General features: G+C 50.2%; 1 protein-coding gene across 5 annotated transcripts in view; it reads right to left on the bottom strand.

Moving 5' to 3' along the window:
* The window catches only part of Smarcd3 (SWI/SNF related, matrix associated, actin dependent regulator of chromatin, subfamily d, member 3), a 54017-nt gene that overhangs the window by 13918 nt on the left and 24129 nt on the right, over positions 1-15970 (bottom strand). Inside the window, exon 1 of one of the 5 annotated variants that reach the window (XM_045160818.1) lies at positions 121-174. The exons of the other annotated variants lie outside the window; for them this stretch is intronic. Coding sequence (XP_045016753.1) covers positions 121-159 — 39 coding nt within the window. The 5' untranslated portion in view covers positions 160-174. Of the gene's footprint in view, positions 1-120; positions 175-15970 lie in introns of those variants that run through there. 5 annotated transcript variants of the gene reach the window in all.

Below are 15970 nucleotides of genomic sequence, written 5' to 3'. Positions count from 1 at the left end.
CCTCTGGGACACCTAGCTCCCTCCCTCCTTTCCTCAGAGTCACTCTCTGCCCCTCGTCACACCTCACTAGAGCACTTAACACCACACCATGGGCCCCCTGCCAGCAGAGAAAGACCTTACCGTAGGGTCCCCAGGGTCCTGCGTGGTGGGCAGGTACATGATAAAGGTTAGCTGAATGAAGAGTCCTCCTTCCTCTCTGTCTGCGTGGGTTTGCTCCGTCTAATGGGACGCTCCCTGACACCCCTCCCTCCCCCCACACTGCACACACAATGAACTGCAAACATCAGGGAGCTGAAACTGCTGGTCGCAGGAGGAGCGTGGAGCCAGCCTCTGGGGCTCTGAGCATCCCGCTGGCCCAGAGGGAAAGCACGTTTTGGATTCATGGCCAGTTTTCTTTCATTTCCCTCACGACCACCATTAATTAGGTGGTCTCTTGTAGCAGGTCACGCCCAACAGCTTATGTCACCATACCAAAAAAAAAAAAAAGAAAAGAAAAAGAAAAAGAAAAAGAAAGAAGGAACCATGCAGGTCAGGCCCCAGCTTCCCTGAGGATCCTGCTGGTGCACTGCTGCGTGGTGTTTCTATGGAAGCCTGAGGGGTGCTGTGCCCCCCTCCCTAGCTTGGATCTGCCTCTGCACAGCAGGACAGTGCTGGGGTTTGAATTAGGAAACACCTAGGGAGGAAAGGATGTGTTACAGTCACCCTCACTCCTTAGCCGGGCATAGTGGTGTGCACCTTTAATTACAGCACTCGGGCTGAGGTAGAAGGATGGCTATGAGTTCGAGGCCCATCTCCCTCAGAATCAGCACCTAGCAGGGTTGACCAGAATCAGAGGTTTAGATTTGACAGACTGCAGGCCAAAACGAGGGGGCAGCAGGGTCCAGCTACTGCTGCACAGTGCTGTTGAAACTCCACAGAGCTGCACACTTTCCTGCTTCTGTCCTGGAATTCAGGAGCCCACAGTGGCTCTCTGGGCCTCTTGGTTGGAGCAGGCTACCATTCCACAGTATCTTCCCTCCCCTCCCACAGCCTTCCCCCTGTGGAGCTCCTGTAGTATCTGAAAGGCTTGAGGCTCCAGAGGGAGTCACCCACTACACGTACCAGACTTCCCCACCCCTTGATTTATCCGAAGATATTGATGGATTCCTCACTGTGTTGACTGCTGGGAAACTGAGGAGCCAGATTCAGGAAGTGGCCTCGTGGCTTCCTGTGGCATGGAGACTTGCTCATGTCCAGCCTTGTGGCACTGGGCAAACCCCTTCCTCCCTGGGAGGTCCGTCTGTCTTTTCACACTGAAGATACTGTCCACTCCTCAGGTCTGGGAATGCCAGGAAGGTACAGCGAAGTCCCGCTCATTGAGCCCTGAGCCCACAGCCCCTCAGCTGCACTTCTTCCAGAGCCCCATCCCTCCTCCCTACTGCCCTGTGGCTCCTGTCAGGCTCACTTCCTCTCTCCTTTCAGCTCCTCTGACCAGTGTCAGGGTCTTTTCTGTTCTTCCCTCTCCTCTCCACCCCCAGGAAACTTCTGAGAACATGTGAGAAAGGAATAGGTCTTAGCTATGGCTCTGATCCAGCACTCAGGTGTGAAATGGGACCCGAGAGAAGAAACCTGAACAGAGTAGTAAAATTCATCTGCATTTCCTTAGAGAAGATGCATTGGTAGGGCCAGGCATGGTGGCACATGCCTTTAATCCCAACACCGAGGAGACTGAGCTAGGAGAATTGCAGTGAGTTCGAGGCCAGCCTGAGACTACATACTGAATTCCAGGTCAGCCTGAGCTAGAGTGAGACCCCACCTCGAAAACCAAAAAAAAAAAAAAAAAAAAAAAAGCATTAGGGAAGCAACGGCCATAGCCATGCATGCCTGAAGCCCAGGCAAGCCACATTCAATGCCAGCTGGCTTGCAAGCATCAAGCAATTCTCCTGTTTCTGCCTTGCGGCTAGCACTGGTTCATGGGAATCACAGACACTTCTATCTACATGGCTTCTGGGGATCCCAGCACTCAGGACGGAGGCCAAGGTAGGAGGATCACTGTGAGTTCGAGGCCACCCTAAGACTACTTCATTCCACCTCAAAAAACAAAAAAAGAAAGGAAGGAAAGAGGGAAGTCGGATCTTCATACTTGTGTGGCAAGCACTTTATCCACCGGGCCATCTTCCTAGTGCCCCCCATCAACATTTTTTGAGAGTCTCATGTAGTCCAGCCTGACTTAAACTCATTATGTAGCTGAGGATGACCTTGACTTTCTGACCCTTCTGCCTCCACCTGACAGCCGGGGTTGTGGGAGCCCACCACCACGCCTGGTTTATGCAGTGCTCAAGATCAAACCCAGGGCTTCCCGCGCTAGGCAGGCACTACCAGCTGAGCCACATCCCCACCCTCTACCTCATTCTTGGCTCACTCTTTCCCTCCTTCCAGTGGCCTAGGCCCCCCAACCTTGGGATCATCCTGAAATCCTGCCTTTTGCTCACATATACATTTAATTTGAAGGCAAATCCAGTTGGCTCTAGATCCAGAATGCAACCACTTCTCACCTGTCCACTGCTATCCCTTGGGTCAAACTAGCGTCCAGCCCTGCCCTAACAGCCTGTGCTCAACCCTGCAGGACAGGTGTCCCTGAAGGAGGATGTCAGGGCTGTGAGCTGAGCCGTAAGGATGCTTTTGTGTGCATGTCACAGAACGGACACCAGGAGGAAGACGGAGCTCTCCTGTCACCTGCGCCGTTTCTTTCTGCTGCCTGTGTAGCTGCACCTCTAATCACATAGTGCACATGTGTTGCTGTACAGACTTGCTGCTCATCAACAAATCCCCAAGTTCATAAAGAACAAAAGCAAATTTAAAGGGATGCCTTATATTACTCTGGTGCTTGGACTCTGCTGGGATCCCCAACTGATTCTGAGTAAGGGCCAAGGTCTTGGAGGTCCCATAGGATCTGGTCCTCTCCACAGACCTGTCTTTACTCTGGGTTCCTCTCTGCCTACCTACTGTGGCTCTTAAGGACCCGTGTACTTTCCAGCTTCACCCTTCAACCTGCTGCTCACTGTGCCTGGGACTCTCACCTCCTGAACAACCAGATACAATCTGTCCCCCTATTAAAAAAAAAAAACAAACTGTAGTCTGGGGCTGGAGAGATGGCTTAGTGGTTAAGGCGTTTGCCTGCAGAGCCAAAGGATCCTGGTTTGATTCTCCAGGACCCACGTAAGCCAGATGCACAAGGGGGCGCATGTGTCTGGAGTTCATTTGCAGCAGCTGGAGGCCCTGGCGTACCCATTCTCTTTCTCTCTTTCTACCTCTTTCTCTCTCAATTAAATAGATAAATAAGTAAAACAAAAATATTGTAGTCTGGGATGGCTCAGCAGTTAAAGACACTTGCTTGCAAAGCCTGCAGGCCTGGGGTTCAGTTCTCCAACCACCCATATAAAGCCAGATGGAATTTGTGTGCAGGGGTGAGAGAGCCTATGCACACACACACACATTAAAAAAAAAAAAAAAAGAAAAACCTATAGCCTTTCTGTCATGGATACTGGAGGAGTTCATAAGGTGCCCACCCTTCCCTGAGGAATCATTGACTATTTGTAATAGGTGGAGGGCAGGGAAACATTTTCCTCAGTGGTGTAGTAGGTTGCCCATGGTCCTTAATACCCCTCCCCATGATCTTGCAATCAAGCCTTTTTAAAGTCAAACACACACACACACAGACACCAGAGTAGAAGTGGGGCTAGTTGGGGGGACGAGAGACAAGAGAAGGGATAATAGGGTGGATATGAACCAACTGCATTATATGCGTGGATGAAAACTATCAATAAAAAATTAAAAAAAACACTTTGGGCTGGAGACATGGCTTAACGGTTAAGGTGTTTGCCTGCAAAGCCAAAGGACCCAGGTTTGATTCCCCAGGACCCATGTAAGCCAGACGCACTAGGTGGCACATGCATCTGAAGTTCATGTGCAGTGGCTAGAGGCCCTGGTGTGCCCGTTGTCTTTCTCTATGTGCCTTTCTCTCTCAAATAAATAAATAAAATGTAAACAAAAAAAAAAACAAACCACAAAAAACACTTTAGCTCCCCCGAACACCAACCTCCTTATCTCTTTTATTCTGCACAATACCTCCCACAGTATTATACACCTTCCCCTAGGCTATATAACCTTCTTACTAATTATGTTAATGTTTCATTTCTCTTCTCCTCCATTAGAATGTAGGTCCCCCCCCCCAAGAAAAAGCAGGGCTCTTTATCTGTCTTGTTTGAGGATAACCCACAGGCATCTGCCACCTGGGAGAGACTGCAGCTACAAGGCATAGGTAAGCAAGCTCACTCTAGTCAATTCAGGATTTCCATGCTGGGCGAGGTTGCAAGCTGAGCCTATTCCCTGAGCGTGGGGCTTCACTGTTGACCAGACACTTTTACACACCTCAGCCTGCCTAATCCTCACAGACACCTCCTCAGGCACCTGCCCGCCAGGGTTTCCAAAGATAAGGACAATGAGATTTTCAGAAGCCAGAAGTCACTGTCCTGTCACAGGGTGTGGCTCCAGTTGCATGCTGGGTCTCCTGACCTCACTGTCCCTGGGTTTTCCCCTCATCACAGCATCTCCATGAGGAGGGCATGCCCTCTGAGAAGTCACAGCACACAAACCTTCCCAAACACCTGCCTCTCCCCCCACTCTTTATTCTTTTTTTATTTAGTTTTTTTTTGGGGGGGGGTAGGATCTCACTCTGGCCTAGACTGACCTGGAATTCATTATGTAGTCTCAGACTGGCCTCTAACTCACAGCAATCCTCCTACCTTGGCTTCCCCAAAGCTGGGATAAAGGCGTGTTACACTACGCTCTGTGAACACCTGCCCTTTAAAGTAGGCAATGAGGATTCCTGAGGGCCTGTGCATTTCAGCTGAGTTACCCTCCATTATCTGTTAAGCAAACCCCCCCCACACCCAATCTCATGCAGGTTGTTTCAAACCCTCAGAACATAAATCACAGGAAAGTTACCACTAGGCTGTGTGAGATCAGTTTTGTGGCACACGAGGGTGCTTTCCTCTGCTCCTTGGTAACACCTGCTTAAACTCACCAAGGCCCTTGTTCCTCTGGCTCCTCCTAGACCATGGCTGAACACACGCACGTGCACCTTCATAACGTGTGTGGGAGCTTGTACGTGGGTCAACATGGAGACAGGCCTCCTGTCCCCCACCTAGACACCTCCGTCTCCTGTCCTTCAGAAGCTTACGGTCCCCAGGACCTGTGACCTTGCCTTGCCCTCTGAGCCCCACTTGGTGGCCACAGGGTTGGAGAATTCAGATCTTCCACACCGAGGCCAAGGTGGCACAGATGGCAGTGGCATGTGGAACAGAGCTGGGCCTTCTTTTCTGTCTTGTTTGTTTGTTTGTTTTGGGGTAGGGTCTCACTCTAGCCCGGGCTGACCTGGAATTCATCATGTAGCCTCAGTGTGGCCTGGAACTCATGGCGATCCTCCTACCTCTGCCTCTTGAGTGTTGGGGTTAAAGGCATGCGCCACACTCCTGGCTCCAAAACAGGGCTTTCTTTGGGAACCTGGTGAAAGCCTTGGGTTGTGAAGGGATGGAGCCTGGGAGACAAGTGCATAACCAGAGTCAAAGCTGGGCTCTGCAGCTCACTGGGTCCCCAAGTAGCAAATCTGTTGCTCCACAGACTGCTCTGCCCCTGGGCTCAAAGTCTTTGGTGGAGCCAAAATGCTTCCCTGAGGGCAGACAGAGGGAGACTGGACTGGGTTGGTGTATTACTTGTAGCTAAAGCTGGCATCTGTCTCCTTCCTTCCTTATAGGACTTGGGGTCAGGGGGGATGGCAGGCAGACCATGCACTCAGAACTGGCTCTTGTCCTGGTCACTGTGACCTGGCAGTCTGTCTTGGGCTGGGGTTTTGACAACTGAGACTTCCTTCCCTGTCCTGTCTTTTTTTTTTTTTTTTTAGGTAGGGTCTCACTCTAGCCCAGGCTGACCTGGAATTCACTATGTAGTCTCAGGGTGGCCTGAAACTCATGGTGATTCTCCTACCTCTGCTTTCGGAGTGCTGGGATTAAAGGAGTGCACCACCATGCCTGGCTTTTTCAATTCTTTAGCTGGTTGCCTGGGTGGAGTCCCTGCAGGTGCACAGTGCGAGGCTCTGCGTCCAGGCTCTAGATTGGAACACACTTTCCCAACCATGGCATGATTGGTACTTGGGACAGAGTACCAAGCATGCCCTCTACCACTGAGCCCCACTCCCAGTGCCAGGGTCACTCGTTATTGTAGGGACCCTGCTATGCACTGTATGATGTTAGGAGCATTCCTGGCCTCTGTTGGGAATCTCCTACTGGATCCTTCCCCAGCGTGACTGACAAAATACAGGTAGATGCTGTCCCCAGTCTCTGGAAGAACTGCACTAGGGCGAGAACCTGAGTTCTGGAGTTAGAGTCTTGAGGTCACACCCCACTCAGCACTGAGAGACCATAACCTCTTTGAGCCTCATTTCCCCATGTGCAAAACAGGAAGCCCTGTCCTCACTCAAACTGGCTTGAGGTTCTCGTGAAGTTGAGGTTGGGGTTGGGGTTCAGTGAGGTTGAGGTTCTCACAAGGTTGGGGTTGGGGTTGAGGTAGGGGTTGAGGCTGAAGTTGGGATGAATAGAACTCACATGTCACAGCAGCCTAACAGACATGCAGGCGCCTGGGCTCCCTGGACCTCCATATGCCTCACCTGCAGGCCTGGCTGATCCTGCTGCTGGCAGACCCCTGCTGGGGGTGGGGTAGTGGGACCACAGAACCCTCAGAGCCCCTTCAGCTGTGGGAGGCCTGCATAGATGCCTTGAAGGGGGATGGAGGGGTCAGCCATGCCCGCTAGAAACCAGCCAGGCTTAAGTAAGAGTGGTTAGTTAGGATGGGTTCAGGGATGCATTCCTCTAGCCAGGCAGTCTGAGATCTTCCCAAATAACTGGTTCCAGAGCTACTTGAGCATGCAGGTCAGTATGGAGGTGCAACTTGAATGGGGGAAGTGGGCCTCGGGGATGTGGGTGGGACAGGGGCTTTAGGAGCCACAGAGAAGAACATCCCCTGGACTTGAACCTCAGCAGAACAGAGAACACAGGTGTCTGGAGGAAAGGCAAGATGGGGACCCCAGTACTTACTCCCCTGTTCCATACATAGGAAGTACCTAGGGGCTGTGAGAAATGTGACCAGCACCCCTCTCATTCCTTGGTTACCTCAAGACCCTGTGGCCTTTGAACAGACAAGACATGTGTAAGGATTAGTGCTGGGCTCTGCAGAGGGAATAGGGAGAAAGTGCCCCAGTTGGGCAAGGCACATAAAGGTATCTCTAGGCTGTTGTGGTGGCTCAGTGGTTACAGGTGTTTGCTTGCATGACTGCAGGCGCAGGTTTGATTCCCCAGTTCCCATGTAAATTCAGATGCACAAAGTGGCTCATGATCTGGTGTTTGTTTGCAGTGACCAAAGGCCCTGGTGTGCCCCGTTCCCTCTCTTTCTTTCTGCTTGCAAATAAATTAATTGATTAAAAAAAGAGGGCTGGAGAGATGGCTTAATGGTTAAGGCACTTGCCTCAAAGCCAATGGACCCAGGTTTGATTCCCTAGGACCCACATAAGCCAGGTGCATAAGGTGGCGTATGTGTCTGGAGTTCGTTTGCAGTGGCCAGAGGCCCTGGCACACCTGTTCTCTCTCTTTATCTGCCTCTTTCTCTCTCTCAGATACATAAATAAAAGGTATCTCAGAGTGGAGTCATTTGAGCAGAGCCACGAGCCAGCTGTGGGGTAAAGGCCCCACTGGGTGAGGTGACCTCAGGTGGTAAGGGTGCCATGGGTCTGAGGCCTGTGACTTTGGTCACTTCTGAGACACACTCAGTGCCCCTGCTGTATCTCGGCAAGTCTTTTTTTTTTTTTTTTTCCAGCAAGTATTATGAACGGCGGAGAGGGAGGGCTGTTGTGCAGCGGCGCGTGGTCAATGCTAAGCTAGTAGTAAGTACAGCTGACACATAGCACTTGCTGGGCACCAGGCATCATTTGTTCAAAGTTTTAACAGGCTGGGTGTGGTGGTGCATGACTGTAATCTCTTTTACCTCTTGGGAGGTAAAAGCAGGAAGATCAAGAGTTCAAGGCCAATCTGGGTTACATGAGACCCTGTCCAATCCCCCCCCAAAAAAGCCCCTAACATATGTCAGCTTGGTCAATACTCACATACCCTACCAGGTAAATACAGCCACCAGCCGACCTTACAGATGGGGAAACTGAGGACAGAGAGGGAAATGACTGGACCAAGGCTGCAAGTAGAGGGTGGGGCCTATTTCCAGTTACCAGTCTACATCGCAGTCCTGTAGCCTTTAGCTGTAGGCAGACTGGAGGAAGTGAGAATGCCCCAGACATTCTTGCTAGTGAAAAGTTACTCTGGGGCTGGAGAGATGGCGTAGTGGTTAAGGCACCTGCCTGCAAAGCCAAAGGACCCAGGTTCAATTCCCCAGGATCCACATAAGCCAGTTGCACAAAGTGGCACATAAACCTGGAGCTTGTTTCTGGTGGCTGGAGGCTCTGGTGTGCTCATTCTCTCTCTCCCTCTTTCAAATAAATAAAAATAAAATGCTTTTAAAAATTACTCTGGTGCTGGAGAGATGGCTCAGCAATTAAAGGCACTTGCAAGGCCTGATAGCCTGGGTTTGATTCCCCAGTATCCATGTGAAGTCAGATGTACAAAGTGGTGCGTGCATCTTAAGTTTGTTTGTAGTGGTGGGGGGCTCTGCCATGCCCATATTCTCTCCCTTTCTCAAACAAATAAATAAATGCTTTTTATTTTATTTTATTTTATTTTATTTTATTTTATTATTTTGAGGTAGGGTCTCTAGCCCAGGCTGACCTGGAATTCACTATGTAGTTTCAGAGTGGCAATCCTCCTACCTCTGCCTCCTGAGCACTGCACCACCATACCCGATGTAAATAAGTAGTTTAAAAAATTACTTGGGAGGTGGCGATAGGAGGGTCAGGAGTACAAGGCTAGCCTTAGCTATACATTGAGTTCAATTCCAGCCTGGGCTACAAAACCTTGTCTCAAAACCAAACCAAAGGATGTGGTGCTGTATTCCTACAATCCTTGCATGTGAGAAGTAGAAGCAAGAGAATCAATTCAAGCAGTTCAAGGCCACCCTGGACTACATGAGACCTTGTCTCAAGAAAAAAAAAAGACAAAAACAAAAGAAATAATAATAAAAGTGAAAGCCAAGGGCAAGGTCTGAGGTTTTCAATCAAGGCTGAGGCTGGAACCACAACCTCAGTCCTGACAGAGAGCTGGAATCAAGGGAGGAAAGACGCCGGGTCCACACAGGCCCCACCCAGTGGCCTCCATCCCAGAGGCCTCCGCTGTGCGCCCCAAGTTCTGCCCTCAGTAAAGCCCTTCTTGTCTCCCTGCTCGGCCACATCTCCAAAGCTGCAAGCGCATCAGTTCTCTCAGCCTGGTGCCAGGGGCTTACATTTTCCATGTTTTCCTCTCGTTTTCACATCGTCCTCTCTCCTGGCCATCACACCCACTACATAGCTAAGGTTTGGGATCGATCCCAGCTCCTCCTGATCCACGAAGGTCACCTGCATCATCACGTTGCCACCACCCTGAGCACCCTCATTTCTCCTCCGGATCCATCCTTTTACTCTCATCCCTTCACCCCCTCCCTTCACCTCCAGCATTTCACCCCCTCCCTTCACCCCCAGCATTTCATCCCCATTCCTTCACCCCTCCCTTCACCCTCATCACTGCACCCCCTCCCTTCACCCCCAGCGTTTCATCCCCACCTCTTTCCCACTTGCTCTTCATACCATGGGTGAGATGCTCTTTTCAAAACTGTGTGCATCCAGTACAGTTTTGCTTAAGAACAGACTGCGGGGGGCTGGAGAGATAGCTCAGCAGTTAAGGGCTTGCCTGCAAAGTCTAACAACCCCAGTCCCCACGTACAACTGGTGGCACAAGGGGGCACATGCATCTGGAGTTCACGTGCAGTGGCTAGGGGCCCTGGCACTAGGGGCCCACATCTTTCGGCTTGCAAATAAATAAATAAATTAAAAAAAATTAAAAGTACATTTTTAAAAAGCAGAACATGGTTTCCGTCACGCTGATAACATCTACATTTCTAGGCTGAGGAGATGAGGAGTGGGTAATGTGCTTGGCACAAAAGCATGAGGACCAGACTTCAGAAACCTAAACCTCATGTGAAATTTGTGATACTATGGGAAGGTAGAAACCAGGGATTCCTGGGGCTCACTGGTTAGCTTGTTTCACTGAATTGGTGAACTCTTGGTTGGGTAAAACACCATGTCTCTAAGAGCAAGGTCGAGTGTGACCGAGGAAGACCCCTGATCTCAACCTCTGGATTCTACACATGTGAGTAAATACATGTGCATATGTACTCACACATTTATGTGTCAACATGCAGAAATGCACATGTATGCGCATATGCGTGCGCACACACACACACACACACACAAATCCAAATTCCTTACTAACAGGGCTGAACTCACCCTAAGGTACCTTCAGCTACACTGACCCTCAAACTCATTGAGCCCCTGTCACCTCAGGGCCTTTGCACATACCTCTCCCTTGACATGGAGTGATAATCCCTTTGGAGCTGAAAGTCATATTCCTGAAGACCAGATGTGGGCCCTAAACAGAGGAGCTGACGTCTGCTCTTGCATTGGGGAGGTGCCCCAGTATGACAGTGGCTTTGGGTAGAAGGTAAGGGAGAGCAGCCTGCTTGTGCAGCCTGCCTTGGGACACAGCATCACAAGGGTGAAGGTGTCTCCTGATGAGGTCTCCAGGACAGTGCACAGCCTGGGTTGGGGGTGATGGGCACTCCCAGGGTGCAAGTTGCCATCTCCTTCCTCCTGACCAGAAGCTGACACCAGTGAACAGTGGCATAGCTGGATCTGCGTTCACACATCTAGAGCCAACAGTGGCATGGCTGGTTGCAAAGCCAGGTGACATCAGGCAGAAGACTTTGAATGCTACAGTGACTGTGACCACAAGGAGGTTCTGCATGTTCCCATGTGAGGAGGCCCGAGTCCATGCATGGCCCCAGCACTGAACATCCCAGGGGCCCAAGGGTCACCAATGGCAGGATGTCCACCTGTCCCCCAGAGCCTTGATTCCCAGAGATTTGAGCCCCAGTCCTCTCTAAAGGTCCAGCCACTTTCAGCTCATCTTTCTTCCTGTGCCCAAACACTGAGGGTAGCCATCAGAGTCATCCCTATCTGTGCTGATTTGTGCCCCCTCTAATTCCTACTTCCCAGTATATCAGAAGGGGACCATATTTGGAGATGGGACTTGATGGAGGAATCATATGAAAGTAAGATCACAGATCGGCCCTGATCTACTATGTGCTACAGACAAGGGAAGCTGAGGCTTAGAGCAATATGCACAGAGGGGCAGTGGAGGGGCACAGGAAGGAGTGGCTTAGGATCACACCTACCACTCAAGTGCCAGTCTGTGGTGACACTGCCGCAGTTAGGGCACCCTAATTTGCCTTGTGCTGTCCACTCACAGCCCACCTGGCAAGGCTGCTCTCTGGACTCGGACACAGATACTTAGGTGTGCTCTTGTTGATATCCATCCACAGGAATTAGCCTGTTATTCGGGCTGGTTGAGAGGCTCTGAATCTCAGTTCTGTCATCCAATACAGTTACTGCCCTCTCCAGCTGTGCATCACTCACACATCTGGGCAGATGGCCATCAACCTCCCTCTAAATCTCATGGTCCAGCTAGTCTGATGGTTGTCTGCAGAATGGTGGTTGGTTGGCGGTGGCGAGATACCCTGCCTGGAAGAAGGTGAAACACAGTCACCTTGAAGTTGTCCCCTGACCTCCACAGTGTGGCGCACGTGCACACACACACGTACACATGTATACATACGCACAAATAAAAAACATGGAGTCCCTATTCTTTGTGGGGGAGGTACTCTCAAGTTTGAGCTGGGCTTCCTTCTGTTTCTAATTCTGTTGTTGACAAGGCACTATCTGAAGGGTCAATAGTCTGTTCAAAGTTTCTCAAGGTGGAGACACTGATGTCTGGGGGTCCTCGAGTTCTTGGTCAGATATGCTGTTTTGGACCAGTACAATAGGAGGAAAAGATGATGATATCAAAATAAAAGAAAGGGGCTGGAGGGCTGGCTTAGTGGTTGAGGCATTTGTCTGCAAAGCCAAAGGACCCAGGTTCAATTCCCCAGGACCCACGTTAGCCAGATGTACAAGGGGGCGCATGAGTCTGGAGTTCATTTGCAGTGGCTGGAGGCCCTGGCACACCCATTCTCTCTCTCTCTGTCAAATACATAAACAAATAAATAAAAATTAAAAAATAAAATAAAGTCTGATGGAGAGGGGGAAGGGTGGAGAGTGAAGATGTGAAGGGGAAGGTAGCGGAATGGAATTATCATGGTTTATTGTCTATAATTATGGAAGTTGTCACTAATAAGAAAAAAATAAAAATTATAAAAAGACACGCTGCTTTGGGTCCTGAGCTGAGACAGAAGAGATGTCAGGTGATGAGTGGTGGGCTAAGGAGGATGCAGGTGGGTAATACAAGCTCGGAAGGTCAGTATTGCTTTGCCTACACTGTCTTAAATACTTTAATTAGGTGCCAACCTTAAAATTTGGGAGATTTCATGGAAAAAATTAGATTTCCAGAACCTGTTAAAGATTTCGAGACGTGGCAGCAGAAGTCCATCCACACACTTGGAAGCAATCCAGAGGAGCCGAGGAAGGGCTGTCTCCTTTGGAAAGGCTGTTCCTTTTCCAAGGACACATTCCCAAGTCTCCAGATTCACTCTCCGTTCCTAATTTTAGGGGTTGCAAACTCAACTGCCCCCCACGGGCCCAGAAATAACTGGAAGAGAGTGACATAGACTTTCTGTAAGATGATAAATAGCCCTTGACCTTGAGCCTTGGCAGTGCTGGGGGTGGGGGTTATATACAAAGAGTGGCTGTTTGTCCTTGTGAGGGACACTGGGTTTTGGGTGCAGTCTGCCTCTGAGGGCCGGATGTGGTGGAGACACCCCACTTGCCACTCCTGCCCTGACTGCTAGGAAAGTGACTGAATTTCTCTGAGCCTCAGTTCCATCATATTCACAATGACGGTGATGGTGGCGAGGGTCATTTGAGCCACGGATTATTGTGGAACTAGCAGGGAAAACCAGCTCACTGGCCACTACTGCTCTACCCGCTGCTGGGCTCCTCTGTCCTGCAGGTGACCATGCACCTGCTCCAGGGCCCAAATGCTGCTGAGGAAGGGAGCAGGGGAGGGGGTCTCAGTCAAAGGTGTCCCAGGGAGATAGCTCAGTGGGTAAGAACGGTGGCCTTGCTAGCAGAGCCTGAGAGGGCCATTGTTCAGTCCCTGGCACCCACTGAACAGCCAGGTGTGGCCATACATGCATGTGACACCAACCTTGTGGCAGCGAGTGGAGACAAGAGAATCACTGGTTCTCACTGCTCAGTCAGTCGAACCAAAACATGGCAGCTCTGCCTGTGCCTCAAGGAAACAACCTGGAAGTGCAATGCATGCATCTGTACACACATGCATGCAGCATACATGGACACATCACCCCCAAACTGCACCATGCACATTTGTACACACATGCATGTAGCATACATGGACACATCACACCCTCCCACACATGGCACTGTACACACATCCATGCAGAATACATATACATGTCTCACATACCCCCACACACTACACCACACACATCTGTACACACATGTATGCAGCATACATGTGCACATCACACATGCACCCCACACATGGCACCCCACACATCTGTACACACATGTACGCAGCATACATGTACACACACACCACACACAGCACCACACACATCTGTACACACATGCATGCAGCATACATGTACACGTCACACACACCCCACACTGCACCACGCACATCTGTACACACATGAATGCATACAGCATACATGTGCACATCACACACACCCCACACACTGCATCACACACATCTGTACACACATGCATGCAGCATACATGTACACATCACACACACCACACACAGCACCATGCACATCTGTATATGCATGCATGCAGCATACATGTACACATGCCACACACACACGCCATACACACCACACTGCACCACACACATCTGTACACACATGCATTGTATACATACATGTACACATCACACACACACCACACACACTGCACCACACACATCTGTACATGCATGCATGCAGCATATGTGTACACATCACACATATCCCCCACACTGCACCATGCACATCTGTACACACATGCATGCAGTATACATGTACACAGCACACATACACCCCACACTGCACCATGCACATCTGTACATGCATGCATGCATATAGCATGCATGTGCACATCACACACCCCACACACTGCACCATGGAATCTGTACATGCATGCATGCAGCACACATGTACACATCACATATACCCCATACACTGTACCATGCACATCTGTACACACATGAATGCAGCATATGTACACGTCACACCCCCACACACATTGTACTACACACATCTGTACACACATGCATGCAGCATACATGAACACATGCCACAACACACCACACTGAACCACGCACATCTGTACACTCATGCATGCAGCATACATGTACACATCACACATACCCCACACACTGCACCATGCACATCTGTACATACATGCATGCATACAGCATACATGTGCACATCACACACCCCACACATGGCACCATGTACATCTGTACACTCATGCATGCAGCACACATGTACACATCACACATACCCCACACACTGCACCATGCACATCTGTACACACATGCACGCATGTACATGTCAACCCCCCCCACACTGTACTACACACATATGTACACACATGCATGCAGCACACATGTACATGCCACACACAAACCACACACTGTACCACACACATCTATACACACATGCATGCATATATGTACACATCACACACACACCAAACACATACCACACCACACATACACATCTAAACATCACTTGATCAGCCTGGGCTAGAGTGAGAGCACACATATGAGTGCAGTATACATGTACATGTCACACACACCACACACACACACCACACACACACTACATACACAGACACACAGGCACAAACATACACCACACACACACACACACACACACACACACACACACACACACACACTCCAAAGAGGGTTTGGAGGTCTGGGGTATAGTTCAGGTGATACCATGCAAGAAGCCCCACATAAAACTAGATGTGAGCTGGGCACGGTGGCGCACGCCTTTAATCCCAGCACAGGGGAGGCAGAGGTAGGAGGATCACCGTGAGTTCAAGGCCACCCTGTGACTACATAGTGAATTCCAGGTTAGCTTGAGCGAGAGTGAGACCCTAACCTCAAAAAACAAAAAACAAACAAACAAAAACTAGATGTCATGCAGCACTTGGCAGGTGGAGGTGGGAGGATCAGGAGTTCAAGGCCAGCATGGTTTTAAGAAAACTCTCAGAATTTTGTTCAAACTAAGACCCGAGTGAGAGATGCGAAAGGGAAACTGAGGCAAGAGGTAACGTTGTGTGTGGAACAGGGGCCTATAAATCTAAAGCTGGAGCACTTCTCCTGTTCCCTGACTTCCTCTTCTCAGCCACAGACTCCTCCACACACAGGGCAGCTGCTGAAACGACAGCAAACCTGTTCACAGCCCCACAGCTGTCCACGGGGGACCACTAGGCTTTCTTTCTTGTGGCTCACATATTCTTTCAGTGAAAACCTGGGAGCTGCAGAGATGGCTTAGCAGTTAAGGCGCTTGCCTGCAAAGCCTAGGAACTCATGTTCGGATCTCCAGGTCCCACACAGCCAGACACACAGTGACGCAAGCAGGTAATGTTGCACGTGTGCCACAAGGAGGCACACACGTCTGGAGTTTGTTTGCAGTGGATGAAGGCCTTGGTGTGGACATTCTCTCTGCCTCTTCC

This window comes from Jaculus jaculus, chromosome 10 (assembly GCF_020740685.1).
Source record: "Jaculus jaculus isolate mJacJac1 chromosome 10, mJacJac1.mat.Y.cur, whole genome shotgun sequence".
Lineage (NCBI taxonomy): Eukaryota > Metazoa > Chordata > Mammalia > Rodentia > Dipodidae > Jaculus > Jaculus jaculus.
The sequence above is the reverse complement of the archived record's forward strand: the minus strand, read 5'-3'. Positions and strand labels throughout refer to the sequence as shown.